Source organism: Fusarium vanettenii (assembly GCF_000151355.1).
Source record: "Fusarium vanettenii 77-13-4 chromosome 12 genomic scaffold NECHAsca_15_chr12_5_0, whole genome shotgun sequence".
Classification (NCBI taxonomy): domain Eukaryota; kingdom Fungi; phylum Ascomycota; class Sordariomycetes; order Hypocreales; family Nectriaceae; genus Fusarium; species Fusarium vanettenii.
The window spans coordinates 108,601-134,095 of NW_003315870.1; the positions used below are offsets into that span (position 1 = coordinate 108,601).

The 25,495-nt window shown below is 51.0% G+C and overlaps 10 protein-coding genes across 10 annotated transcripts; 3 read left to right on the forward strand and 7 right to left on the reverse strand.

Annotated features, from left to right (window-relative positions):
- Positions 1–162: 162 nt before the first annotated feature.
- NECHADRAFT_54019 (uncharacterized protein) lies at positions 163–3,412 on the forward strand (the record flags this gene model as incomplete). Its single annotated transcript, XM_003047149.1, has 3 exons — positions 163–763; positions 811–2,209; positions 2,263–3,412. 3 exons carry the CDS (start codon positions 163–165, stop codon positions 3,410–3,412), a joined length of 3,150 nt encoding a protein of 1,049 aa, XP_003047195.1.
- A 340-nt stretch (positions 3,413–3,752) lies between these two features.
- On the reverse strand, positions 3,753–4,899 carry NECHADRAFT_87606 (uncharacterized protein; the record flags this gene model as incomplete). The annotated part of the gene is made up of 3 exons (XM_003047330.1): positions 3,753–4,088; positions 4,158–4,491; positions 4,538–4,899. 3 exons carry the CDS (start codon positions 4,897–4,899, stop codon positions 3,753–3,755), a joined length of 1,032 nt encoding a protein of 343 aa, XP_003047376.1.
- Positions 4,900–8,043: 3,144 nt separating this feature from the next.
- NECHADRAFT_97732 (uncharacterized protein) lies at positions 8,044–9,464 on the reverse strand (the record flags this gene model as incomplete). Its single annotated transcript, XM_003047331.1, has 4 exons — positions 8,044–8,309; positions 8,359–8,673; positions 8,721–9,006; positions 9,075–9,464. 4 exons carry the CDS (start codon positions 9,462–9,464, stop codon positions 8,044–8,046), a joined length of 1,257 nt encoding a protein of 418 aa, XP_003047377.1.
- A 516-nt stretch (positions 9,465–9,980) lies between these two features.
- Positions 9,981–11,262, reverse strand: NECHADRAFT_97733 (uncharacterized protein; the record flags this gene model as incomplete). Its single annotated transcript, XM_003047332.1, has 5 exons — positions 9,981–10,022; positions 10,053–10,322; positions 10,371–10,673; positions 10,727–10,986; positions 11,049–11,262. 5 exons carry the CDS (start codon positions 11,260–11,262, stop codon positions 9,981–9,983), a joined length of 1,089 nt encoding a protein of 362 aa, XP_003047378.1.
- Positions 11,263–12,261: 999 nt separating this feature from the next.
- On the forward strand, positions 12,262–14,047 carry NECHADRAFT_54329 (uncharacterized protein; the record flags this gene model as incomplete). Its single annotated transcript, XM_003047150.1, has 6 exons — positions 12,262–12,498; positions 12,567–12,675; positions 12,724–13,271; positions 13,325–13,518; positions 13,567–13,678; positions 13,727–14,047. 6 exons carry the CDS (start codon positions 12,262–12,264, stop codon positions 14,045–14,047), a joined length of 1,521 nt encoding a protein of 506 aa, XP_003047196.1.
- Positions 14,048–16,073: 2,026 nt separating this feature from the next.
- Positions 16,074–18,152, reverse strand: NECHADRAFT_87610 (uncharacterized protein; the record flags this gene model as incomplete). Its single annotated transcript, XM_003047333.1, has 2 exons — positions 16,074–16,291; positions 16,499–18,152. 2 exons carry the CDS (start codon positions 18,150–18,152, stop codon positions 16,074–16,076), a joined length of 1,872 nt encoding a protein of 623 aa, XP_003047379.1.
- A 406-nt stretch (positions 18,153–18,558) lies between these two features.
- NECHADRAFT_87611 (uncharacterized protein) lies at positions 18,559–19,671 on the reverse strand (the record flags this gene model as incomplete). Its single annotated transcript, XM_003047334.1, has 1 exon — positions 18,559–19,671. The coding sequence occupies one exon, from the start codon at positions 19,669–19,671 to the stop codon at positions 18,559–18,561; it is 1,113 nt and encodes a 370-aa protein (XP_003047380.1).
- Positions 19,672–19,990: 319 nt separating this feature from the next.
- NECHADRAFT_53787 (uncharacterized protein) lies at positions 19,991–20,776 on the reverse strand (the record flags this gene model as incomplete). Its single annotated transcript, XM_003047335.1, has 1 exon — positions 19,991–20,776. One exon carries the CDS (start codon positions 20,774–20,776, stop codon positions 19,991–19,993), a length of 786 nt encoding a protein of 261 aa, XP_003047381.1.
- Positions 20,777–20,963: 187 nt separating this feature from the next.
- NECHADRAFT_15620 (uncharacterized protein) lies at positions 20,964–22,382 on the reverse strand (the record flags this gene model as incomplete). The annotated part of the gene is made up of 5 exons (XM_003047336.1): positions 20,964–20,989; positions 21,048–21,343; positions 21,391–21,742; positions 21,813–22,154; positions 22,202–22,382. Coding segments are annotated over 5 exons (1,197 nt in total), but the record flags the coding sequence as incomplete, so codon positions are not given.
- A 1,073-nt stretch (positions 22,383–23,455) lies between these two features.
- On the forward strand, positions 23,456–25,329 carry NECHADRAFT_54161 (uncharacterized protein; the record flags this gene model as incomplete). Its single annotated transcript, XM_003047151.1, has 4 exons — positions 23,456–23,725; positions 23,779–23,914; positions 23,982–24,742; positions 24,817–25,329. 4 exons carry the CDS (start codon positions 23,456–23,458, stop codon positions 25,327–25,329), a joined length of 1,680 nt encoding a protein of 559 aa, XP_003047197.1.
- Between the last annotated feature and the right edge of the window lie 166 nt (positions 25,330–25,495).

Genomic DNA, 25,495 nt, shown 5'->3' on the forward strand with positions numbered 1-25,495 from the left:
TTTGTAGCATGTTACACGCATCATGAAGTGGGAAACGACGGATGCCTATCTTGAGGGGACACAGTGTCAGAGGGGCTGTGCTTTGCAACACAGGATAAAAGCTCAACGAGCCTCCTCGCTACCAATCCGCAACTTCAAGTCATTGCCAGACAGACATCAAACATGGGAGAGAGCGTCAGACTAGAGCCCAAGGGCATCCCCCTCCAGGAGGACGAGTCTCGTCCCGATTACATCAACGAGGCCGTCTTTAGGAGAAATTGCCTCCCCACCCGATCATATCATATCCCCGACACCTCGTTACTTCTCAATGGCACTTGGGACTTTCACCTGGCCTCCACACCGCTCGAGGCTCCGGAGCCGACCGCGACAAAGGGCCTCGCTTGGGGAGGGATCCAAGTGCCGGGTCATTGGCAGCTGCAAGGGCACGGCAAGCCTTGGTACACCAACGTCCAGTACCCCATCCCCGTGTGCCCTCCCTATGTTCCTACTGAGAACCCCACTGGAAGTTATCGTCGAAAGTTCAATGTTCCTCCTGCTTGGGGCGCGGATTCTCAGCTGAGACTTCGCTTTGAGGGCGTTGATAGCGCGTACCATGTGTGGGTCAATGGCGCCCTAGTCGGCTATGCTCAGGGCTCGAGGAACCCTTCAGAGTTTGACATTTCTTCATTTGTCAACCGACATGGAGAAAATGAGCTGTTTGTCAGGGTCTATCAGTGGTCTGATGCTACCTACATTGAAGATCAAGATCAATGGTGGCTATCAGGTGAGCAACACACCTCTCAACAATTGACAGAAACTGACAGTCCCAAGGTATCTTCAGAGACGTCCGTCTCATCTCTTTCCCCGCATCCAGAGTCGAAGACTTCTTTCTTCGAACAGACCTCGATGCTGCTTATGAGAATGCTACCCTCAGCGCGACTGTCGACGTGTTCACCGGGAGCGCTGGCACCATTGAGCTCACGCTTTCCGAGCTCGACAAGAACGGTGGCGCCGTGATTGGCAAGACTGAGGTCCCTGTCAACCATGAAACCAAGAAAGCCGAGCTCAGCCTCAAGGTCGACAAGCCTAGCAAATGGACAGCCGAGACGCCATACCTTTACCAGACTGAAATCGTTCTCAAGTCCGCCGACTCAAAGATCTCTCACAAGGTGCAACAACGCATTGGCTTCCGAAAGGTTGAACTGATCAACGGTCTGATGACTGTCAACGGAAAACGCATCCGCTTGAGGGGAGTCAACCGTCACGAACACCACCCACTACTCGGTCGCTCTGTTCCCCTCGAATTCGCCAAGAGGGATCTTTTGTTGATGAAGACGCACAACATCAACGCTCTCCGATGCGCTCACCAGCCTCACGATCCCAGAATCCTCGATCTGTGCGATGAACTTGGCCTGTGGGTAATGGGAGAGGCTGACCTCGAGTGCCACGGTTTCTACGATGCCGTTGCTCGTCCTCTCGACATTCCCGAAGAGATGGATTACGGAGAGAGAAAGAAGCTGGCCTTCCCTCAAGCTGCACAGTTCACTTCCAACAACCCCAAGTGGAAGGATGCCTACCTCGACCGTATCCAGGCCGTCATCAACCGCGACAAGAATCACGCCAGTATCATCATTTGGAGTCTCGGCAACGAAGCTTTCTATGGAGACAACCACAAGGCCATGTTCGAATATGCCACAAAGGTTGATCCAGGTCGACTTGTCCACTACGAAGGAGACGAGCAGGCTGTCACAACACATATGTACAGTTACATGTACCCCAGCGTCGAAAAGCTCATCCAATCTTGCAAGGAGGAGGGCGTCAAGGACGGAAAGTTCGACAAGCCCATCGTTCTGTGCGAGTATGGCCACGCCATGGGTAACGGCCCAGGTTGGCTCGAGGACTATGAACAGGCTTTCCGCGAGTACCCACGTCTTCAAGGTGGTTTCATCTGGGAATGGGCCAACCACGGTCTATGGAAGGAAGAGGATGGCCAGGGCTTCTACGCCTATGGTGGTGACTTTGGTGACGAGCCCAATGATGGCACTTTTGTCATGGATGGTTTGGTCAGTAGCACCCACGACCCAACTCCAGGTTTGACCGAGTACAAAAAGGTCATCCAGCCTGTTGGGTTCTCTCTTGAGGGTAGCAACTTGATCGTCGAGAACTGGCATGACTTTGCCGACTTAAGCCACCTTGGTGCGACTTTCCAGGTGGAAGCCCTAGGAGAGACGTAAGTTGTTCTCAATAGGTACTATTCTTGAAGCTCAACTAACCATGATGCAGATCTACCTTGCTTCAAGCAGGCTCTCTAGAGCTCCCATCTATCGCTGCCGGGGAGAAGACATCCATCCCCCTTCCTCTCGATGCCAAGCGATACGGTAGCCAGAACGAAGTCTACTTAACAGTGACCTTGACCCTCAAGCAGGCGACCTCCTGGGCCCCCGCCGGCCACCAAATCGCATGGTTCCAGCATCAACTCCAAGGCCCCAGCACCAACGCCTTCGCTACAACCAACGCCCTTACCTCTCAGCTGTCTGTGTCTCAAGAAGGACCAACCGTTTCCGTTGCTGGAACTGGCTTCAACTTCACATTCGATCGGGCTCGTGGTGCTCTCAAGACCTGGACAGCAAATGGCCACACCTTGTTAGAGGCAGACCCCACAACTGGTGTCGCCATCAGCCCCTCGTTCTGGCGCCCTAAAACCGATAACGACGTCCCTATTTCCCTGCCATATTGGAAGCGATTCGGTGTCGATGCCCTTACATCACAACTACGCTCTTTCAAGGTGGACTCATCTGACTCAAAGAAGACCGTGATCAAGGCGCACACATTTATCTCTCCACCGGTACTCGACTGGGGCTGGAACAGCGAAATCGAGTACACAGTTCACGTCACAGGCGCACTCGGCATCAACGTGGTCCGTCTTGCGCCTACTGGGTCCTTCCCAGAGCATGTTCCTCGAATTGGCCTGAATGTCTACGGCAACAAGGGTCTGGAGCATGTAAACTGGTTTGGTCTTGGTCCAGGAGAGAGCTATCCTGATAAGAAGCTATCCCAGCGGGTGGGCATCTGGGGCGTTGAGTCCGTTTCAGACCTACACGTTCATTATGATGTCCCTCAAGAGAACGGAAACAGAATGGAAGCCAGATGGCTAACCCTCAGAGACGCCAAGTCTCCCAGCATCGGGTTGAAGGCAACTCGCCTGGGAACTGGCGAGCAATCACACTTTAATTTCGTCGTGTCACGTCACAGAGATGACACTATCCAGAAGGCCAAGCACCCACATAACCTCTACGAGGAGGATGCCACTCTTTTCAGATTGGATGCCAAGGTCGCTGGTGTGGGAACCGCAGCATGTGGTCCTGGTGTGAGGGATGATCTTTTGGTCAAGACTGAGGAAGTGAGCTTTGACTTTTTGATAGAACCACTCTAGACTGTAGATACCGGTATGAATTCATGAGCTATTCAATTGTCTTTTCATGATACGCCGTCATAGGACGGGCCAGTCCTACCTAGTCCAGTGCGGGCCTTTCTCAACACCAATCTCAGGGTTAAACAAAGACGTTTCTTCTCAGTATAGACCACGATCATCTGATACAACAGCGCATCTATTGGTCAAATAATTAATATCAACAATCAAAGCTTTTCGCAAGATACTAGACATCGCTTGTGCTTCGCTACTAAGTACAAGAAACTCAAAAACCCATGAATTCCATGTACAACCATCACCGCAAATGCTTTTAACTCTATTCTTCATTATTTTCATCCATCATTCAATCATCTTCAACCTCGACAATCTCAGTGAGCATCGAGTCGATAAAGGCACGCTGTTCCTCCAAAAAGTGTCGCATAGCGGGAATGTCGTACTTCTTCTTGGCAAGCGCCAGCTTACGCTCCTCCTTGGATTTGGCGCGAAGTCGCTCCTCGAGGATCTCAAGGCGGTACTCGGTGTACTGGTGGTAGAGTTCATCGAGGTTGCTGATGCCGCGAACGCCAGTGAGAACACTCTCATCGCGGATGAAAGGGGACTTGGGACGGAGGGCGGTGACCATAGTGATACGCTCGCGGCCGCCGAGGGCCTTGAGAGCCTGGTGCTCGATATATCGGCCCTGAAGGATAACGGCAGTACCCTATCATGCATTAGCTGGAGTTTTTTCCAAGTCTCGGAATGAACATACAGTGCTAGGTCCGCGGACCTTGATGACCTCACCGTTGGGCTTACGCACAGCAGTCTCGCCACCAACCATGCCAGTGCAATCGGACATCATGACAACGCATACAAAGGGGAAGCTGTCGTAGTGCCAAGCGACAGAGGACAAGTTATCGTTGTCAGCACCGTCACGGAGCTTGTTCTCGCCGATGGAGATCTCGGCGTTCTTGTCGTCGCTGACGGAGATGTTGATGTTGGCAATGTCAAAGTCAAAGGCGGGGATGACCTCGACACCTGCGACCTGGGAAATTTTGGCAAGGGTCTCAGGGGAATGCCAGGCATCGTACGTAAATGGAGCCAGCCTGGTTAAGTTAGTAGATGTGTGAACACAGGGAAAGGAGAACTCACTCGTGACCCATGCCTCGGACCATGTTGGCGTTAAAGGTGGAAGCGTACTGGCACTTTCCCAGAACAGTCTCGCTGAAAATCTCGGCACGCATCTGTTTAATAGCCTCCTCGCTAAAGAGAGGGAAAGGCTCGGAGCAGGCATTGGGGGAGATGCCATGGCCCTCAAGACCGATCTCTTTCATGCTAAGGATCTTGGAAGGGGGCTGGAAGGCAAGATGCTTCTCAGAGTCCCATGGCTCCTTCTTGGTTAGCTTGGCGCCCTCAACCAGGCTCTGAGGAAGCTTCTTAGATGGCCGGGTAGCCCGCTTTGTGGCAGGGCCGACGACGTGTGGAGGGGGAGGGTGGGAGATGAGACCAGGCATTTTAGAATTGGAGAATTGGAGACTTAGGGAAGAAACGTGGGGGTTTGATCTGATAAGAGAAGCTCTGTAGTGTCCTGGGGATCAATTCCATCAGAGAGGGATAACCATACGATATTTATGTCGTTGTAGACCAAGTCCCCAAACACTTCCCCACGTTTTCTGATCATGAACAAACGTGGAGATAGTCTCGGGCCGCAATGAATCGGCCAGCCATCCGATAACGACAACCGGCATTCTCGAAGTCCTCCTTGTTAGACTCTCGGAAGTCAAGTATCACATGGTCATCAATGAGACTCCCGACCCATGTCAGATGTGGCTTGCTCCACGTTGTTAGCGCCTTTGTGGCAGAAGCCGAAGCGGACTCTCGGGTCCCTCAGCCGAGCTTCGGATCCGGTACTTGAAAGCTTCAGGAAAGCCGTGGGGGATTTGCCTCTTGGAGCCAGTTGGGATCTGCTTGGCTCCATTGGACCGATTCACCCCCTTCTCAAAATTCCACGCTGTGGACCATGCAGACTGTGCATGGCAGGTGATGGATGATATCTCGGATACCAAGGTCAGATAATCTACACCCACCGAGGAGGCACTTGAGTGAGCTACTTCGAATCATGACTCCTAATGATAGCTTTCTTCATCTGACACTGCACTGTAACGTCCTGACCACTCAATTGTAGGTGGGGATGGCGATTGCAGATGATTTTGGCTATTGAACTAACAGAGGCAGAGAGGCAGCCGGGATGGGATGGGCCAGTCTGGCCGGCGTAGCTTGGCATTGGAGCACAGTGACAGTGAAGATCAAGATCAACAGCCATCGTGATAGTCACAATTCACAGTGACAGCCATGGTCAGAGCTCATAATGAAAGCCATAACAAGAGACGAGTGCAAAGGGTGATCGGAATCCTTTTCATAAACACCACACTTCAGCATTGACAACAGTCCCGATCAGCAATGCATCTCACTTGAAAATATCTTGACCTCATTTTTTACAGCTTCATAGGTTCGGTCTCGCCGTCGCCCAGTCACAGTCCTGCCTGGGCTTCCCTTACAGACCTCTCAGGACACCCCACCACCACGCCGAAAGAGCATCTGAAGGTGAAAGACTTTGCAACAACAAGAGAGGAATTCAACAAGGAATCCGATGTATCTCTCGGCTTGCTTTCCGAGGCGACCACCGGAATCCTGACTCACTTGTCTTGTGCCTTGGGTCTTTGAATGTCTTCTTGGAAAGAAGTACAATGACCAGCCAACAAGCGACATGGATACGAAAAGGTAATTGGGCCTGGAGAATGTGCAACAGTCAAATGAGTGGGCGCCAACTGGTTGCGACAACCACACGAGCACTCTAGGAACACATCCCCTGATGCTCAGGACGGAACATGGACTCCAGTTGACTCAACGACATTCGACCGCATCCTTGCTGCGGGAGCACATCTACTCACCCCATGGTGAACACTGGTCCATAGCCAAGCTGGCGGTGCTTTTCGCCGAAATCCCTCGCATCTTAATGTAAGGTTCTAATGTTTCCGAGCCGGTGCTGTACCCCCGGGCTCGGGAGTCCACCAAGGCACCTGATCCAGCGCAACGCGTCTTGGTCGCGGGAGAGTGTGATTGGTATCCGATGGAGGAAGATACGAACGAGTGCCGACGGACATTAAAGCCCTGTGGGGCAGGCAATCAGTGTCCGAGCGATGTCGAGATGAAGTTCCCAGCGCATCACTACGTCCAATGTCGCGTTACTATCGCGAGCCCACGACGCGTCCAAATTCAGAACCCCATCCACGCACGGGTGGGTTCGATTCCCCTCTGGCTTGTGATTGGCTACAAGCTGGTCCCACTGCCTTGCTTTTGATTGGATGTTAAGGTTTGGAAAACTGGAGTTGTTACTCTGTTAGCAGATAAGCCCTCATGAGTTATGCTTATCTGTTTAGACCTTATTCGTCCCTTATGTTTTGGGTGGCTCACTGGCCAACCTTACATTTTTGGTCGGAATTCCAACTTGCTAATTAACAACCATATTCACAATTATCGCTTGTAAGAGAAACTAAGGCCAATGACAGAGAAACTTTTATTGCTTCTCTTCCTAAGATAATTTCATACTACTTCCTGTCCTTCGTGCTGAAAATACGATCAACATTCTAATCTACAGGGTAAGTGAAGTCTCTAGCTGGAGCATCCCACCCTAAAACACGTGACTAATCCCGGATTGGTTTCCCGTCACTAATTCGAGAAACGATCAGAGCCACAAAGAGTGAATCTTCCTAATCCTAGTATTAAAAGCCCTGTGATACGAGCTTAGAATACGAAGCTCCGCCAAAAGTGTGTATTCAAATCGAGATCTACTGAGGAAGGCCTCAAGGAAGGCCTCGGCACAAACGGCATCATATCCAACTTAGCTGCTCATCCGCGGACTACCTAATGTGTCATTTTTTTTAATGACATTTAAAGGTTTGAAAAATGACAGGAGTGTGTATTCTATTTTGGATGTCTTGAGAACCACCATGACGCCCCAACACAAGGGAGTTTGTGGTACGTCATGCCTTCTCGTCCATGACAGGTGGCGTATTGTGATATTTAGGACTAATTTGATTCATAGTACGTCTCAGAATCTAATGAGGCATGGCGAAATCTCCACTCTTTATTCAAATTCATGTTGCGTAGGTAGTGTGATGCATATCAGCGTGTCGTATTAAGCCGAGCTTGAATCCGGACCACCGTTTCTGCCCTTGGCTCGATGATCTTTACTGACTACCGAATAATCCCGACGTAAAATTGCTAGAATGATAACGTAGTGTTGCATCTGTAGAGAGTAGACCTGGGACAAGGTTCAGGCGGGTGTGCGGGTGGTCATGGGACCCTTCCGGCAGTTGCCTACCTAGATATCACCAACAAGCGGGAGCAACCGCATATCTGCCGGTAGAACTACCGGCGCTTCTAGACGAATTACGCCGTATTACCTGTCACATACGGTGACATACCTCTACACCCATAGTTACGGAAGAGGGTGTATGGATCCAAACCCTGGCCCCTGATGACCGTGCTGCAGTCAGACATCGTGGAACCAACACTGGGCTGATGCGAGTAGATCATGTCCGGAATGGGCGTCAAGAGTGAAATTGCACTGATCATCTTTAAACTGTCTAAACTATTTAATAGCCCTCAGGGAGCGCGAGTTGGGGCTCTCTCCTTGTGAGCAATGGACTTGTGTTGTTGATGCGTCCCCATTCATGTGCGTCCAGGCAGGCTTGGCGTGAAGCCAACACACCAGGACGTGTTCTCTTCACAACGGCATCCTCATACTCGTTTAATGCTGACCTCAATTCTTCGGTACCCTTGCTCTCCTTCAGAGCTGGTAACACCTTCTCTACAAAGTCGGCGACATCCAGGATGACATGGTTTGCACCCTCACCACGGTCTATGCACGTCAGACATTACAACAGCGAGAATGAGTAGGACAAACTTACACATGGCCATAGCGTGGATGGCATCTCCCATTAGAATCGCCCGGCCGGGCGTACGGAGATCTTGTGGCGGAGGAAAGTCCTGGGGAGCGAGAGGCTTGAGTTCCGCGTCCTCGGGGACGCTCAGTGCAAGAGTACGGAAAGGTTCAGCCCATGTCTCGGCGAGACGTCTTATGAGCTTGTACTTTTCATCATCTGTGGGCGGGATCTCGGTGGGTGCTGGATTGTCGAGGAAGCCCTCGCGATATGGCCAAGACACGCACATCTGGTAGACGTATGGGTGGAAGACGTCACCATGGTTACCCGGTGTATCAAGCACTGTTTCGTCAAAATCACAAGAACCGAATGAGGGTACACGAACTTACAGCTAACGTATACGAAGGAATCATTTGCGGACGATGTACCCTGCATGAAGAAGGGATCTAGCTCCCGAAGCGACTTGGTCTGCTCCTGTAGTAGATCGAGTTTCACTCCCAGCATCCGGACGGGAATTTTATGTGTTTCCGCGTTGTCCGGGAAGAGGGTATGCCGCGCGATGGACTGAGCGCCATCGCAGGCGACGAGAAGCCGTCCAGTGGCCGATTCGCCATCCTCAAACGTTGCGGTAACAGAGTCAGGGCCATATGACAATATGGCAAGCTGTTTCTCCCACTATATGCGGAACCAGAGCGTCAAAATGAGGTTATTCTACTACTGCAGAGTTGATGGTGGGTAAATACCTCAATCTCGATATTCGTCGCCAAGATGTTCCGCAGCCCCTCCCGAGTGACACGGATGCGGTCCGACTCGGGGGCCTTGGGAGTCGAGGCCTTGAGCTCTCCGGTGCTAATGTCGAAGAAGGGAAAGCTTGACGACAGACCCTCGGCGACAGCCGATCGATCAACATAGGCCTCCGGGAGACGGTCGACCAGGTTGCCGGGCAGCAGTGATCTCAGCGCCGGGAGGGACCAGTGCAACGTCAGGCCCCAGCCGGCGCCGCGGGTGGCGAGATCAGCGTCTCGCTCAAAGACGCGGCTGGGGATGCCCTGCTGGCGGAGGTGCTGGGCGAGGAGCAGGCCACTGATGCCGGCTCCGATGATGAGCACGGGCTGTGGTGAGGAGGAAGCCATGGTGTGCTGTTTTTGCGTGGCGAGCTTTGTTTGATCGACATTAATAGATCGGAAACAACTCGAGTTTTTACCATCTGCTCCGCAGGCATTGATCTTGAGGGGGCTCCGCGTGGCTATACATGATTACATGCAGATTCACACCACTCTCGTCAACTCTCAGGCCACTTTGCGGTAGCGAGGCATCTTTTCCCCCGGAACCAACACACGGACTTTTTCGCTCCGGCTTGGTGACATAAGAATAGCTTGCGTGCTTGCTAGTGCTCAGTAAAATGTGGGCTACCCGCAGAGGTGGCCTTCAAGGGTTGTGGAATGCAACGTCGAAGTCACGGAGCAAGGGCCTTTATCCTTGTCTTCAACGGTTATCTGTTGGTTCTGCCTCTATATTCCTGGCTAGTCCAGTAATTACACGTCGTACATTTATCTAATCGAAACGCTCATGTCTTGGGAAGGAAAAAAAGGAAAACATGGTAGCAACCCCGGCCCGCTGCCCGAATGAGAAGCTGTCACCTGTCATCTCTACATGTAGGTTGATCCTACGCTGTTGCTGGTGCTGGTATCCTTGCCCGCTCCGCTCGTCCCCATCTCGACAGTGTATGTGACAGATTTCATGATGCCGTTGGATCCCTGTAGGATGTTCTCCTCGCTCCCACTGCGCGATTTATTCGCCGCGGACGTGAATACGGTCGTGTTTCGTCCGTGGCTCATGTCTTTGAGCTTGTATGCGTTGCTGCTCTTGAAGCCGTGATGGCTCCGATTCTTTGTGTTGGGTGTGTTGTATTCGTCAGAGTGCTTGGAGCGATACTGGCGAGCCTTCCTGAGAAAGATGGGCGCAAGAAATGGTAGAGACGACACCATGTTCTGGAGATGGTCAGTAGAAGCACTGCGATGTGTTGTGGTGATGCTTACGCCGACGTTGAATTCGATGGTGCCCCAGAGCACCAACATGGTCGAATTTCCATCGTTTGGGTCCGTGATGCGATCGATCTGCGTGTATCGCATGATGCCGCATACCGTGGTGAAGATTCCCAGGCCGAAGATACCAATGAGACCAAGCTTCTTGGAGAGCCGTATCTCCAGCTTCCACAAGACGGGGACAGGTAGCACGGCGACGACAATATCAGCGACGATGGTGACGACAGCGTAGCCCGTGAATGACGGGCCAGGAGCCAGACACGACCCATCCATGTACGGATTCCATGACTTGGCGACCTGTGGCAGTGACGATGAGCCTCATATCTTGGCTGTTGGCGTGGCTGACTTACCGGCTTGCATGCAAAGATGAGGACGAGGGTACAGGCAAAGTGCGACAAGAAGACGGCCACGATGGTGAACCACACGACAGCCCGGTACCTGCTGTGGTCTGTACCGTTGAGCAGACGAAGGTAGCTGATCAAGAGGGCTATCTTGAAGAAGCTGATGCCCAACTGGTAGAACGGTCTTCCAGCATAGTTGATGCGCGTATACGTGACGAGGTCCTTCTTCGGACGAAGACGAAGAGGAAGTCCCAGACCGTACCTCGTCTCTGTATAATTATATCCATTAGCAGAGTCTAAGCCACAATCCCAAAGGAATCGAGATACGTACGCGCAATGCACATGGCAGAGTAGATGATGGAAAACACCATGGAAACGAACGACACCCAGTCATCGCTGGCCAGACCACGGTTCTTGTACCGGATATACAGACGCGATATGACCACTGCGCTGGCAATCACCCCCAGAGCGACGCAGATGGCAATGATCTTGCGCCATTCCGAGACGCGCTCGGCTTCCTCTGTGGCGTGCAGAACCCAGCCCATTGTCGAGTTGAAGAAGGTGGCATACGGTGGTCGAGTAATTTAGAGAGACATGTTGGTTTGGGACATCAATTTAACAAAGACATATTTTTGACTTCTTTACTCCAGAGGATTAAGGAGTCGATTAACCCTGACCTGTCAATGGAGCGACTCTGAAGCTCGCCATGGTCCAATATGAGGCGAGAGATTGAACCCCCCTACCCATGACCTTTCGGTAGACGAACTCTCTTCTCTCTAAGTTTCCTCCGTCTTGATATGAGACCCAGAAAAAGAAAAATAACCCCCTTTCCTTCTCGAAGGCGGTCTCGCATCATGCAGAGACTCTTGACCTGGCCACGTTATTCGTTACCGTGCCATACATGATGTGACCGTGGACCTTTTCCGCGCGACAGAACCAACAGACTCGTACTGCAGACATGACCCCCAAGATGCAACGGCTTGCATGTCTCGCGCAGGGACCAGGTAGGATAGAACCAACAGATCTTTACAGGGGGAGGTAGAAGACGGACCGCATCTGGTCCCATGCAGCAGGGATGTTTGACGAGAATCCCCCGGTCCAGGGATCCTGTCGGCGGCCGTTATCACCCCAGTGAGAATCCGGAGGAATATCTAGATTACCAGTAGATGCCCGTTGTGGAAATCACACAATGTAGCATGGGGTATGGATCTGCATGAGCTGGAGTCAAGGGTTTCAGGTCGAGTCGAAGTGAGTGGCGTTTTTTTCTCTCTGCTGCAATGCAAGCTCGTCTCTGCTTGCCTCTCGTATCGAACTGTTCCTGGACTGTTTCCCCTCCTTCCTCGCTTGTGCCACTTTTTTCTTATTTCTTCGGCCTACGGGTCGTTCGGGGCTTAGACTTGTTTTCTCTCTCTACTTCATTTCCTCCTTTTGTACTGGATATATATACTTAATAACCGCTGGTCGTTTATCTCTTTCCCTTTCATTTTATGCGCTTCAACATTACAAATTCCTTTGTCTACTCCCCTTTGTCCCACGCGTTAAACATGTCTTCCCTGGAGGATCAGCAGAAGGACGTCTACGTCACCCACTCGTCGCACGGGTCCGAGAGCAGCGCGAGCAATGTCGACGGCGCGTGGAAGTTTCTCGACGACCATCGAGAGGTGGCGGCCAACAGTGAGCCCGTCGATATCGACCGCCTGAGGCGCAAGATCGATTGGCATATCGTGCCTCTCATGTTCTGCTGCTACACGATGCAGTTCCTCGACAAGGTCATCCTCAACGTCAGTACACACACCCCCCTGTCCATGATGAGACGTGCATGTGCGTAATCTAACATTGCATTCTGCAGTACTCGGCCGTCATGGGAATGAACAAAGATCTCGGTCTCAAGGGTAACGAGTTCTCCAACGTCGCCACATTCCTGTTCGTCGGACTGCTGTGCTTCGAAGTCCCCAACAGTGAGTGCCAAGTAACCTCAAAGAAGACAAGCAATTAACGAGATCAAGTCTACTTTTTGCAGGTTCTTCCCGCTGCCAAGTGGCTTGGCGCCAATGTCATCCTATGGGGCGTTGCTACCGCCTGTGGTGCCGCCGCTCACAACTACACCACGCTCCTCGTATCTCGAGTCTTTCTCGGTATCTTCGAGGCCACTATCGGTCCTTCCCTGATGCTCATCAGCAGCCAGTGGTACACCAAGTCTGAGCAGGCTCCTCGGTTCTCCTTCTGGTATCTCGGTCTGGGTCTCGGCCAGATCATTGGAGGTGCTGTGTCGTTTGGCTTCCAGCACATTGGTCCTGGTGCTTCTCTTGCTGGCTGGCGCATCATGTTTGTGACTCTTGGTTGCATCACTGTGCTCATCGGTCTCTGCACCTTCTTGCTCCTCCCTGACACACCCATGAAGGCTAGGTGGTTGACGCCTGGCGAGAAGGTTGCCCTGCTCAAGCACGTTAGTGTTAACCAGACTGGTATCGAGAACCGCAAGTTCCGTCCCAAGGAGATTGTCGAGGCTCTCTGTGATCCCCAGCTCTACCTCATGCTCGTGTCTGTCGTCTTGGTAAGATTGTTGTCAGCATTTGGATCCTGCACCTTGCTGACATTTGATTTTAGCTGTCCGTTTCGAGCGGTGTTGTCACCACCTACTCATCCACCCTGATCCGCAACTTGGGTTATAACCCCAAGAAGGCCGCTCTCATGAACATGCCTTCTGGAGTCGTCAGCATTTTCTTCACCCTTGGTGTCGGATTTGGAATCCGGAAGCAGTCGCACCGCTGGGCATGGATCATTGCCTGCATTATCCCTGCGTGAGTCGCTTTGGAGTAATGTCTGATAATCTGCTAACAATTTCCTAGCATCATTGGTGGTGCCTTGATGTCTTTCCTCCCTGCCACTAACAAGGCCGGTTGCCTCGTGGGCATCTACCTCGTCAACGCCGTCGTCGCTCCCCTGACCATCTTCTACAACGTAAGTTCTCCTGAGTATGCGGGTCTCACTCCCACTAACGACCAACAGTGGACTGCTGCCAACTTCGGTGGTGCTACCAAGCGAGCCTTTGCCGCCGCCATCGTCAGCGGTTCATTCTCTCTCGGAAACATCATCGGACCCCAGACGTTCCAAGCCAAGGATGCTCCCGACTTCCGCCCTGCCAAGCTCGCAGTCATGGGAACACAGGCTGGCTGTGCCGTGACCACATTCTCTCTATTCATGTATTACGTCTGGGCCAACAAGAGACGCGATGACCGCAGCAAGGGCCTGGAGGATTCATACATGTCCCCCGAGGTCTGGTCAACCATGACCGACAGGGAGAACAAGTTCTTCCGGTACACTTATTAGATTACGCGTATCATAGATAGATCCTAGAATGGACCCTGAATGCACTTTTACGCTCTTGAACGATTCTATCCTGCAGTTTGCATTCGCGTCATTTTGTTCATGCACATGTCAGGCCAGTGTGATGTCCTGCACAGGGCAGATTGCGGCTTTTAAAGAACCCTTGATGTGCCCATTTCGTTTCCACAGTGGGCTTATTGTCATTTTTCGTATCTCTAACCCCGGTCGCAGGCTGAATCTGAAATCCTGGTGGGATAACAGAGCTGTGACCATGTTAACAGAGCAAGGATGGTGCTTGCAGATTGAATGTCGTCTTTTCAAGGTTGGATGAACACCACAAAGGGTAATCATGTCGCATGCAACCCGATGGTTGAGGGTAGGAGTATCTCTTGGCTGATAACGGTGTACGTATGCAGACCTTGTTAGATGGCTCTTATCTCGAGACTTTGGGGTTTGCCCAGAGTCACCAAGCCGGCAATCTTAGCGGACACGCTAGCAGTGAGAGAGGCAGATCTCCCGCCAAGAATACCGAGTCTATTGGCAATGTGCCGATGGAGAAACTGTCGATCAACATCGTGGCTTCACAATCCACAGTCTCGCCACTACCAAACAAAAGTCATCGTCAACAACCCACCAAACAGGCTTCCGAAAAAGGAGTCTAGTTCGGCTGCCCCGAGCGTGAGTGAATGACCCGAGCGTCACGGGCCGGCTCACCAAACTCGTCGGCCGCAGGATCTACAGGGTCCAGCCTTGATGAGTGGCGTGACGCTGGGAACAGGGAAGTAGATCCAAACGCCTCCGCTCCTCGCTTGCGCGAATCGCACGTTTTGAGGGGGAGTACCCCAGGATATCGAGTAATGACGCCTTTTACGGTTGAACGTCTGTTTCCACTTCAAAGGGTGTCAGGGGAGAGCGGGAGCGAGGCCAGGGCCCACAGCTGAAGATTGTCATACTGTTATCTGGGAATACTCGTATGATAGAAAGTATGGAGACAGAAGCATTCATATCAGTAAACGTTGTATTTAATGGTCTCAGCTGAAAGACACTGACCAGCTGGGGAAGCTGGTCTCATGTTTTGATCTAAGCAACATCAGCAACCCCCACTCGGAAGCAAGAAAACGCTACCCAAAGGATAGAGCAACATCTCACTTTGTGTCCACGGATAAACAGTTTCATGAAACATCCTTGAGATTCAGGTTCCCTCGAGGCCATGATCAACAGCATCTCGCTTGCAGGCCCCTTATATACATGGTCTACCATACCGTAGCTGACCTCCCTCGATTCTGTTTCTCATTGATGCTTGAGCTGCACCTGAAACTATCAGACAAGCATAGACGTAGACAGGCCTGGGAAGAATCAAAGACTTGAAGATGCCTTTGGAGATGTTGTGCAAATTGCACGTGGAGTCAAGCGCACAGAACCCCAGGCCTACCTGGTTGTGAGACTTCGGTCCTTCTTGACCCTCAGACGAAAAGCAGCTGAGGTTGCGGAATGATGAAACGGCTTGAGCTTATCCAACTTCCCAGTCTGAACAAGCATGAACCCAGTAAATTCTATCGAACACGACTTTGACTCGAAAGGTCTGTGTAGATTGTTGCCTATGCTATAGAGAGGCACCCGCCATACATCGAACGGTGACAATAGAGGCAGAGCTGAGATGTGCATCGCTAGTAATGGAATCCTTGATCGGTAGTAGGTATAATGACACGCGATTGGAAATGTACCACTCAATCCTTTGGCTATTTCTCTCTGGCTTACTTCATTTTGAGTTGTGAGAGGTTAAGGCGACTGCAGGTGCTGGTTGGGTTGAGGTTCACAGCTAGAAGACAGTTGCCAACGAAGACATAGACATTTGATTCAAGACCAGGAAACATGACAAGGCTAGACTGATAGTTCGTTAGGTGATTGTTCTCTTCCATTTAATTCCGCATTCAAGACAGAATTGGTGCTTACAAGGCCAAAAACAAAAATACGTCGACGCCATCTCAACGACACCATCACTGAACTTCACAACACCAAAAAGGAACCATCACCACGCCTCATACAAGGCAGCTAATGCGTAATCTGGGAATCGAACCCAGGGCTCCCCGACGTTGCTCGAATGGCAACGGAGAATTTTACCACTAAACCAATTACGCTGTTGTTGAGGTGTGGTGATCCATTTGGTGGTGGATTGTTGGTGGAGCGAGTTGCAAAATCGGCTTAGTTGCACTGCGCCCTGAATGAGACACGGGTCCTGGCTCGTTGCTGCTTAATGAAAACCACAGTTTAGGCAAGTATGAGTGTGTAGTGAAATGTCACTTGTCAAGGAGCTGAAATTGATCTATCAATGCCTGTCTCTATCGATTCAACAAAGATCGATAACGCGTAATATTTCCAAGCCGCTTCTCATCCGGCTAAGAATCTCATCAAAGTGGATGTCCTCATCTGTCCACATAGTATTCCCGGCCTCACTCACCACCATGTATCCTCCATCGCATGGCCGAAGAATAAAAGGCCACTTTGAACCCATAAGTATCCAGAGCTCGTCTCCATCTCGCGCAAAAGGTCTGCATCTGACTGTGTAACCCTGGGCTGTCACAAAGTCCCAGTTGGAAAGACGTTCCATCCATGTCAGCCAATTTCGATCCAAGGTATCTATCTGTAGGCCCTGGACTTGTAGGACGAAATTACTGTCGTCAGTGGGAGTATGAATGACTAATGAACCGACGGCGTCGTTCTGGAACTGCTTGTCTAGCCCTGGAAGCGGTGCGAAGTGGCCATGCTCTAGAATCTCAGTCGACGCCCAATCTGGCACCCAAGACGGTAAGACGTTTGGCCTTGTCTTGGCCACTCTGACGGAAAATGCCAGTACCTCCAAGTGTCGGTCAAACCCGAGAATCTTCTTGGCCGTATGGGTGATGGCAGCATCGAGGGTGTTGGATTTGCTGTAGTCGGCTTCGATACCATATCCAGGGTGCGCGAGTCCTAGGAAAGCAAAGATGCGATCTCTGGGATCAGAGCTTCTGCAGTGTCGAGATCTGGCCAAGACCTTCTTAAGGTCTTCGTCACCCTTCCACGACTCATTGGCGTTTAGTAGCAGCTCTATGGCTTTGAGCGAGTCTAACGCCCGAGTATTTCTCTCGCGCACCTCTCTCAGGGGATTTCCATCTCCGTTCGTCAGTCTAGTTTCCTCTGGCCGTGCTCTCCCCAAGCAGTCGAGATAGGCAGTTATCTGAGAACTCTGCAAGGTCTGACGGAGAAAGAGGAGAAAAGACAGAGACAAAGTATGTGCAGAGAAAATAGTGCTGTCGTGGTACATGAAAATGACGCTGGGTGAGCATATGAACTCTTGGTGAATCCAGGCGCGTCTCCACCAAGGGCACTGGACAAGGTCATAAAAAGAAGTCCAGCCTTCCAAAAAACTGGAATTTGGAATATTCCTTTCCAAGATATCCCGAAGCTGGTCTTCCCGAGTCGGGAATTCGCCTGACGGTTGATAGGCTTCGGCAAGCTCCTTCAACCAATCCATGCCGTTAGAACTAGTCTCACTTGAATCAGCGGTTGAAAGGGAGATAAATGTCCTTCGGGAGTTGGTGTAAATATCCCGCATGAGGCCGACCTGATGCGATCGTTCAGCATCGCTCCGCTGATTGATGCATATTTGATCGACCCAGAGGACGCATTCTTCTTCTGGATACTTGGACTTCCAGACTGATAGAGTCTTCTCTAGGGCATGTTTCAAGTTGGCGAACACATTGAACTTGATACCTTGCAAGAGGACGGTCTCTGTCTCTAACGGGTCTCCCGCACAATAAGACAGGGTGTGGTAACTTCCGATGGCTTCCTGAAGGCTTGACTGTGGGAGGAACTCGCACTGAATCAGATCACAGTGCTCATCTTGGAAGACGTGGATCAATCTGATATCTTGCGCTGTCGAGTCCAAGTCGCTGTAGGTGTATAATTGGTGAAAAGAGTCGTTTTCCGGAGTCGCAAATATCCCTTGAGTGGACAATGAGTTGCCGCTTGGCGTTTCAACACTCCCTTCGGGTAATCGCTGGAGGGAGCTTCTGGCATCCTCGCCGAGGTCACCCTCTGTATCAACAGAGGTGACTCTCTGGCCCGACATGATGATGGATGCGGAAACTGAACTGTCGGAGTTTCGATGAGCAGCTGGAGAGTGTTTTGATGGGGGCGAAATTGGGCTGTTAGGCTACGAGCTCGGGTATCTTCGGCTGCTGACCACGTCACGCCTGCACATTTCATTATAACTTCGTGTAACGATATTGGCAGGATTTACGGGTCACAAGGTAGAGACGGGGCTGGGCGACCGCCACCTTTGCCTTGCTGATGGTTCGCCTACAGTTTGCTAGGTTGTGAATGAGGGGTAAGCAAAGTATGACGGTTGAAAAACAATGATTGCTCTGGACTTGGCCAGGCCAGCTATTAAAGCATTGCGTTGCTCAAATCGAACTAACACGGCTCCAGTTCTTACTGTTCAATATAGATCAGACAGTCTATCGGAAACGCCACACTCATGATAGTGGACCGCCCACCTTCTTGATAAAGAGGGGCTTGCACGTCTCAGTGACGTGCCAGTACTTGTGAGCGGCCCTGTCCTGTTCCTTAGGGCTCATCATGTGGAAGTAACCATCGTCCCAGACGTTTGGATCAAACTCCTTGCCTTCAAAGTTACCATTGATATGGTCGTCCCAGTGCAGATCCATGGCCCTGAAAGTGAATTTCAACCCCAAAGATTTGGCAGTCGCATCATAATGGCTGTAGTCCTCGCCCTCGTCCTCGCCCTCGCCCTCGCCCTCGTTTTCGTTTTCGTCTTCACTGATGGCTTCATCACTGTCCTGGCTCTTGTCGTCATTCTCGTCGTCTTGGTCCGAATCAGTTCCGCCCTCATCCCCGGATCTAGACCTCTCATGACCAGCAAAGCAATACCACAACATGTATTCATTTGCCCCACCATCTCCGTTGTCTTGATCGTAATAGTCAAATAGGTTGAACTGCATCTCAATCGATGGCTTGGCTCTATAAGACTTGGAAGTGAGGCCCTTGTCCGCGTTTTCTTTCCCATTTTGTCTCTGGGTGTTGTTGTTCCATCGTCGTGAGAGGAGTCGAAGCGATCTCTGCCAGACGTCTACTGGCGCACTCCATTCTCCAAACCAAAAGATAAAGGTGATCTTCTTCAATGTTGGGATTTCTCCTTTGATCTGGAGGAGCAGTGGAACGAGGTAACTGGGGAAATCCTCACTATCCCAAAAATCGTAGTCAACGTCTTCTACTTCATCAGACTGCGATGCCTCGACAATGAGCCTCTGGCATTTATTCTTCATCAGATCGGGAAGCTTGTCAAGACATGTCTTGAGCTTTTCACTATCGAGTCCTCGTCCCTTCACCCACTCGCTGGGTTCTTGAATCGGGAGTACTAGGGAGAAATCGCCACCATAGGTGCGTCGTCTGAGATCGGCAGATATAATTGGGTGAACATAGAGCAAAGGGCTGACATCTCTGGTGTATCCAGAGTGCGCTGGATCGAGAATGTTGGTTTTGACATCAGGGTTGAAGGCCAGATCGTAGACGAGGTTGCGGATCTCTGGGGGGAGATGCAGAAAGGAAGTAGGATCCGATGAAGCCATGTTGAGCCAGGACAAAGGTACAAAAAGGAGAAGAGTTTTGCTGACCATGAGAAGTGGGAATAAGAAACTATTTATGGGCTTGATGCAACCAACAGAGCTCTGACCAACAGGCGTTGGTTGATTAGTGCTTGCTCTAGGCAGCTGCGAGGATTAACAGGGGTTTGCAGACCCAGAGTTTCATCTAAGTGAACTAAATGAAGAGTTGTTGGCACATCCTGTTGGCTCAAGTAGATAATCCATGGCGAAAACGGTCTTGCATACATTGAAAAGCTTGGTTTTGCATACTCATTCCTGGAATACATACAAGACACCGCGCACATCACCGCAGGAAGTGATCGGCCAGTTTCCAAGCACCCCAACAACCAACACCCAAGGCCGACCAAGCAAGCAGCCCCCTCGCGATGAGAATAGCCTGGACAACCTGAAAAGTCTTCTTCTCGTTCAACTTTGGGAACGGCTCATCCGGGGCATCCTTTCCCAGAAACTTGCATAGCGGCTCATATCCATCCTCGGCCTTAAACTCGAGCACCTCCTTCCCTCGCTTCTTGGCCTCGGCTCTCACCATGTCGTAATATTCTCTGTAACACCTGCCAGTAAAGATATCGCCGTCGCCGAAAAGTTCTTGGCAATATTTCTCCGATTCTTGATTGAGTTTGTACCAGATCCTGTCGGTTGTCCATAAAAGTCCCGTCCACTTGAACCACGGTGAAAAGACGAATCCAAAGCTGTCGGCGGCGCTGCGTGCCCAAACATCAGGGTCGGGTCGTCCATTCAAGACGATCTTGACGTCGGGGTACATGTCCATAAGGTCGGGGGTGAAAAACACAACGGGAAGATCGCAGATGGCGTAATGCCCATGGATGAGTTTGCGCAGCATTTTGTGGCGCACTTCCGTGTCCTTTTCGCGAACCGCCTCTAGAAGAAGCTGCATACGGTCCACATGAGGAATGATTTCTGCCATGTGAAGACATGGTGCAAAGCCGATCTTTTCGAGCGCCGCTTGCAATGATGAAGTTGCTGCACGAGGGAGGCCAGCTCCGATGACCATGAGCGGCACCTCCTTGCCCTGATCTTGACGCGGCTTGTTGTCAGTGATGAAGCGCATTTTGACAAATTTATTGAGTTGAAAGGAGAATCAAAATGACGGCCCCGACGACCCGAAGAAAGTCATTAAATACTAAATCTCACGTACGCACGTCGCACGGTAAACCTTCAGGAATGCTAGTGCTTATCCTTCGTCATGCCGCCAAGTTTTTTGTCATCTGGCTCGCAAAATGTATTCATCTTACGTTACCCAAGCCCATGTAGTTCCAGCATTCTTTGTACAAGGTCAGCAAAAGCGGTGAGGGGATCGAATCCTGCTGTTCTTTACTTACTTCTCAAGCACAAGTCATCCTCAAACACAGCCCGTCGAGGCTCTTCTCCAAAGACAATCTCTTCGCCAGGACTCCATAGGACCGCTTCGTTACCGAATGCGTATCGAAACATTTCAGGGAAACCTTCAAAATGTTTCAAGTCGGGCTTGTCTGGTACCATCTGTGCATATATGTTGACAGCGGCAAAATACCCCATCTGCATTGCGGGACTGCAGCGTCGGATGCCCTCAAAACAGACAATATCGCCGACAGCAAAGTGCTGTGCCACAGTTGAGTCGCCATCCTTGATATTTAGCCTAATACAAGTCAGCGGGGGCTGTTGAAATGAGAGAAAAGAACTCACGTAGTGGTCACTCTCACGTAACCACTCTCATATAGCCAACGTGACGGAAGGTATTCTGTAGAGGGAATCGGGTTGGAAGTTGCCCAAACGACATGGCCTGCCGTGATCTCGTCACCATCAGCCAATTCCACGATATACTTATTTCTGCCTTCGCTTCGAGACTTGACGGTTTTGGCTCTCTTCCCGAGTAACACGTTGATGCCTTGATCGCGGAGTGCTTGAAGAATCAAACTCTTCAAGTTTGCTGGCAACGGCTCCGAGGCCAAGAGGGTTTGTCCACCATGAAGCAATGAGACTTTGGTATCAGGGTGGGTATGCAAGATCTCGGCTGCTATCTCAACTCCTACGGCGCCTGTTTTTCCAGAAGACAACATGTTAGAAGATGCATCACAGATTTGAGAATGATAGGCTTCGAAACTTACCGCCACCGATCACCACCACTCCATCTTTGGCATCCTGTATAGCCTTCACTTGCCTCTTCACATCGGCCAGAAATTCAGACTTTGTCAAAGCTTGGGGAACAACCGGCCAAGCTCTATGAAGTCCTGTGGCCGCAACAAAGAAATCGTAACCAACTGTGGACGGAGTCTCGCTGTTGAATGGCAAGATCACAGCCTCTTTTGACTCTGGTGAAACAGAAGCAAGTTTGCCTTGCATATACTTTACACTTGGATGTTGTAGAATCTCCAGGGCTGAGTACTCTGTCCATACTTTTTGGCTGTACTCTTCACTGACCATGGCAAGTGGTGCCCCAATGGTATGAACTTTACAAGGTCAGTCCAAAGATCGCCTAGAAGCCTCGCTATCTTACAGTATCCATCTCTCTCATTGACTATTGTGATGGAAACATCGACTCTTCTGCCGTTATCATCATCACCGGCAGCCTTGTCGAGGTCGAAGCGGGCTTTCCGTCCTTGACACAAGTCGAGCAGGTTCCCGATAAGACTCAATCCTGCAAAACCACCTCCAGCAACGAGAATTCGTTGGGGGCTGCTCGTACGATGATCGACAGTCATGGTGCGAAATCGCGCACAACAGAACAAAAACCTTAAAGACAATGATATAGAAACATGCCAGCGGAAAAATACCTAAAAGCGCTGGTCGGCCCCGATATCGGTCAAACCACTTGCGGTAATAATTCGAGTTTCTTCACCCGGGCAAAGGACCTAACCGAGTCTAGAATCGCCCAACGGATTCAAGGTTAAATGATACGAGAGCCAAGGCCATGGAACTTTGTCAACCAGTCCGGTTAAAAAAACCCAGCCTTACCATTTTTAAGGGTCTAAGTGGGAAGTAATGCCGCGGCATCGACAAATCAAGATCAGATAAGATCAAGACATGGCACCCCCACGTGGACAACTTTGTCTTGGCTCGTGGGGAATTCTTTGGCTAAGCGGTTTAAGATTGGCTCTGCCGTAGTCTGTGGAGGCTGGGCTTTGGGCCTTCTCGGCATCCATCCATGTCCCCCAACATCATAGCCAACAGTTTATCATCGAGGGTAACGGTATCCACTAGCTCGGGCTAAGCTACCGAAGAGACATGGTAGCATTAAATGGCTCAAGCTTTGTTGATCGTTACTTGAAGTGTTTAATGGTCATGTGGGATCTAGAAAATGGACTCTAGAAGCTCTTCACCGGACTCTTGGCAATATCCGCGCCATGACTCCTGATGCTCGCCAAGTCGGAACCGCAGTTCAACACCACTGTCAAGCTTATGTCGATTATGCATAAAGCAGTATGGGCCGAGTTCCATTCTCTACTCTCCACCAGTGATTCCTGCCCGACTGCTTGGCGCAAACTCTTCCAGGCATGAACTGCAGAGCCGATTGAGCCAAGCATAGGAAAAACCGTTAGCGCAGGGTATCCCTCGTATTAGGGTCAAGAGCACCAATAAGGCCCCCCTGACAAGAGGGGATCACCAAGCTCGCTTCATGTATGAACAGCGCTAGTGACACACACGATTCTTTTCGGAACTCGCACCGACGATCTGATAAAGGTGACTTTATCCCCTCTTTTTCAGGTGCATTCTGCAACTCAACTCTGCATCTACCTCTGCAGCATCCATCATGGCAAATCCAAGAGACGAGAAAGAAGAGCTCGACGCCAAGGAGAGGGCCGCCATCGTCACGCTCGACCGGACCCCGGGTGAGACGACTCAGACTACCCTGTTCAGTCTGTTTAATCGCGGTGCTGAGAAGCAGAACCCTGAGGACATTGCTACTCAGCCAAGTGTCTTTGATGACCCTCAGCAAGCCCCGCACTTCCAGCCGCATCCTCAGTATGAGAACCTTCACAGGTTTGACCCAATGTTTACTTGGACATGGGGCGAGGAGACTGTAAGTACTGACAAAGATTTCATTGGCACACTGCTAACATATCGTGTGTGTAGCCTCTTGTCAAGAAGCTGGACTTGAGGGTTACATTTTGGGCTTGGGTTGCATTCATGGCTTTGAACATGGATCAGGCCAGCTTGGGACAAGCCAATGCAGACAACTTTCTTGATGACCTGAACCTGGATACCAATGGTACGCTCTTTTTTCATTCTTACCATTGTTCTTCGTAGACTGGATCCTAACATTGATGCCTCACCAGACTACAATCTTGGTGTTACCCTGTTCAGAGTGACATTCCTCATTGCCGAAATTCCATCCCAGCTCGTCAGCAAGAAAGTCGGCCCCGAGAAATGGATCCCTACCCTGATGCTGTCTTGGTCCATGGTCGCCATCTGCCAGTTCTGGCTCAGCGGCCGCTCATCCTTCCTCGCCTGCCGTGCCTTGATGGGCCTTCTCCAGGGAGGCTTCATTCCAGACCTGGTGCTCTACCTCTCATACTTCTTCAAGGCGACAGAGCTCCCTATTCGAATGGCTATCCTCTGGACGGCTACACGTCTGAGTAGTGTGGTTGCTCCGTTGCTCGCCTATGGTGTCCTTAGGTTGAGAGGTGTCCACGGCTACTCGGGTTGGAGATGGCTCTTCCTCACCGAGGGCCTGCTCAATCTTGTCATTGCCTTTGGTTCCATCTTTATGATGGTACCCTCAGTAACCCAGACAAAGAGGCCATGGCGCAAAGGCGGCTGGTTCAACGAACGTGAGGAAAAGATCCTGGTGAACCGCATCCTTCGCGACGACCCGTCCAAGGGCGACATGCACAACAGACAGCCCATTACCTTTAAGCTGTTCTGGGATTCTCTTTGCGATTTTGACCTCTGGCCGATGTACTTTTTGGGTCTGACATTTGTCTTGCCGTCTATGCCACCGGCTCAGTACTTGACTCTCACGTTGCGTCAGATTGGCTTTGACACGCTCAGTACGAACTTGTTGACTATTCCTGCACAGCTGGGGACTACCATCAATGTCAGTAACTCTCCTTCGATCCCACCACGATGGATCCTCTTCTTTTTCTTCGGTTACCTAACATTGAACCCCAGATGCTGTTGGTCACCTACATCTCTGGCAAGATCGGGCAGAGGGCTCTCATCGGACTCTTCACCCAGCTTTGGTTCCTCCCGTGTGTAATAGCCCTGGCTGTATTGCCCGCCGACATGAACAAATGGGGCATGTACGCTCTGGTGACGGTGCTTCTCTCATATCCAAACCCCCACCCCCTCCAGACAGCCTGGTGCTCGCACAACTCCAACTCAGTCCGCACCCGAGCCCTGTCGGCCTCGCTCTACAACATGTCTGTCCAGTTGCAGTCAATCATTGGTTCCAACATCTACAGAGAAGACGACAGACCCGAGTATCGCCGTGGTAACCGCGTTCTCATTGGCATCAACTGTCTGAACATTGTCCTCTATATACTCATCAAGGTCTATTATACCTGGAGGAATAAGCAGAAGGAGAAGAAGTGGAATAGCATGTCGACGGAGGAAAAGATCCGGTATCTTGAGACATCCACCGACCAGGGAAGCAAGCGACTTGATTTCCGCTTTGTTTCTTAAGTGGAAAATGCGCTGTGACGCTCAACTGGACTATCAACTGGACTATTTAGTTGTAAACTAGATATGACCACCATTGCATGGGGAGTTGTATGCTGGACAACAACGTCTGTCATCTGAACTAGTTGGAGTCTGGCTTCTCGAATGGAAGTTCATCTAAAGAAATGGA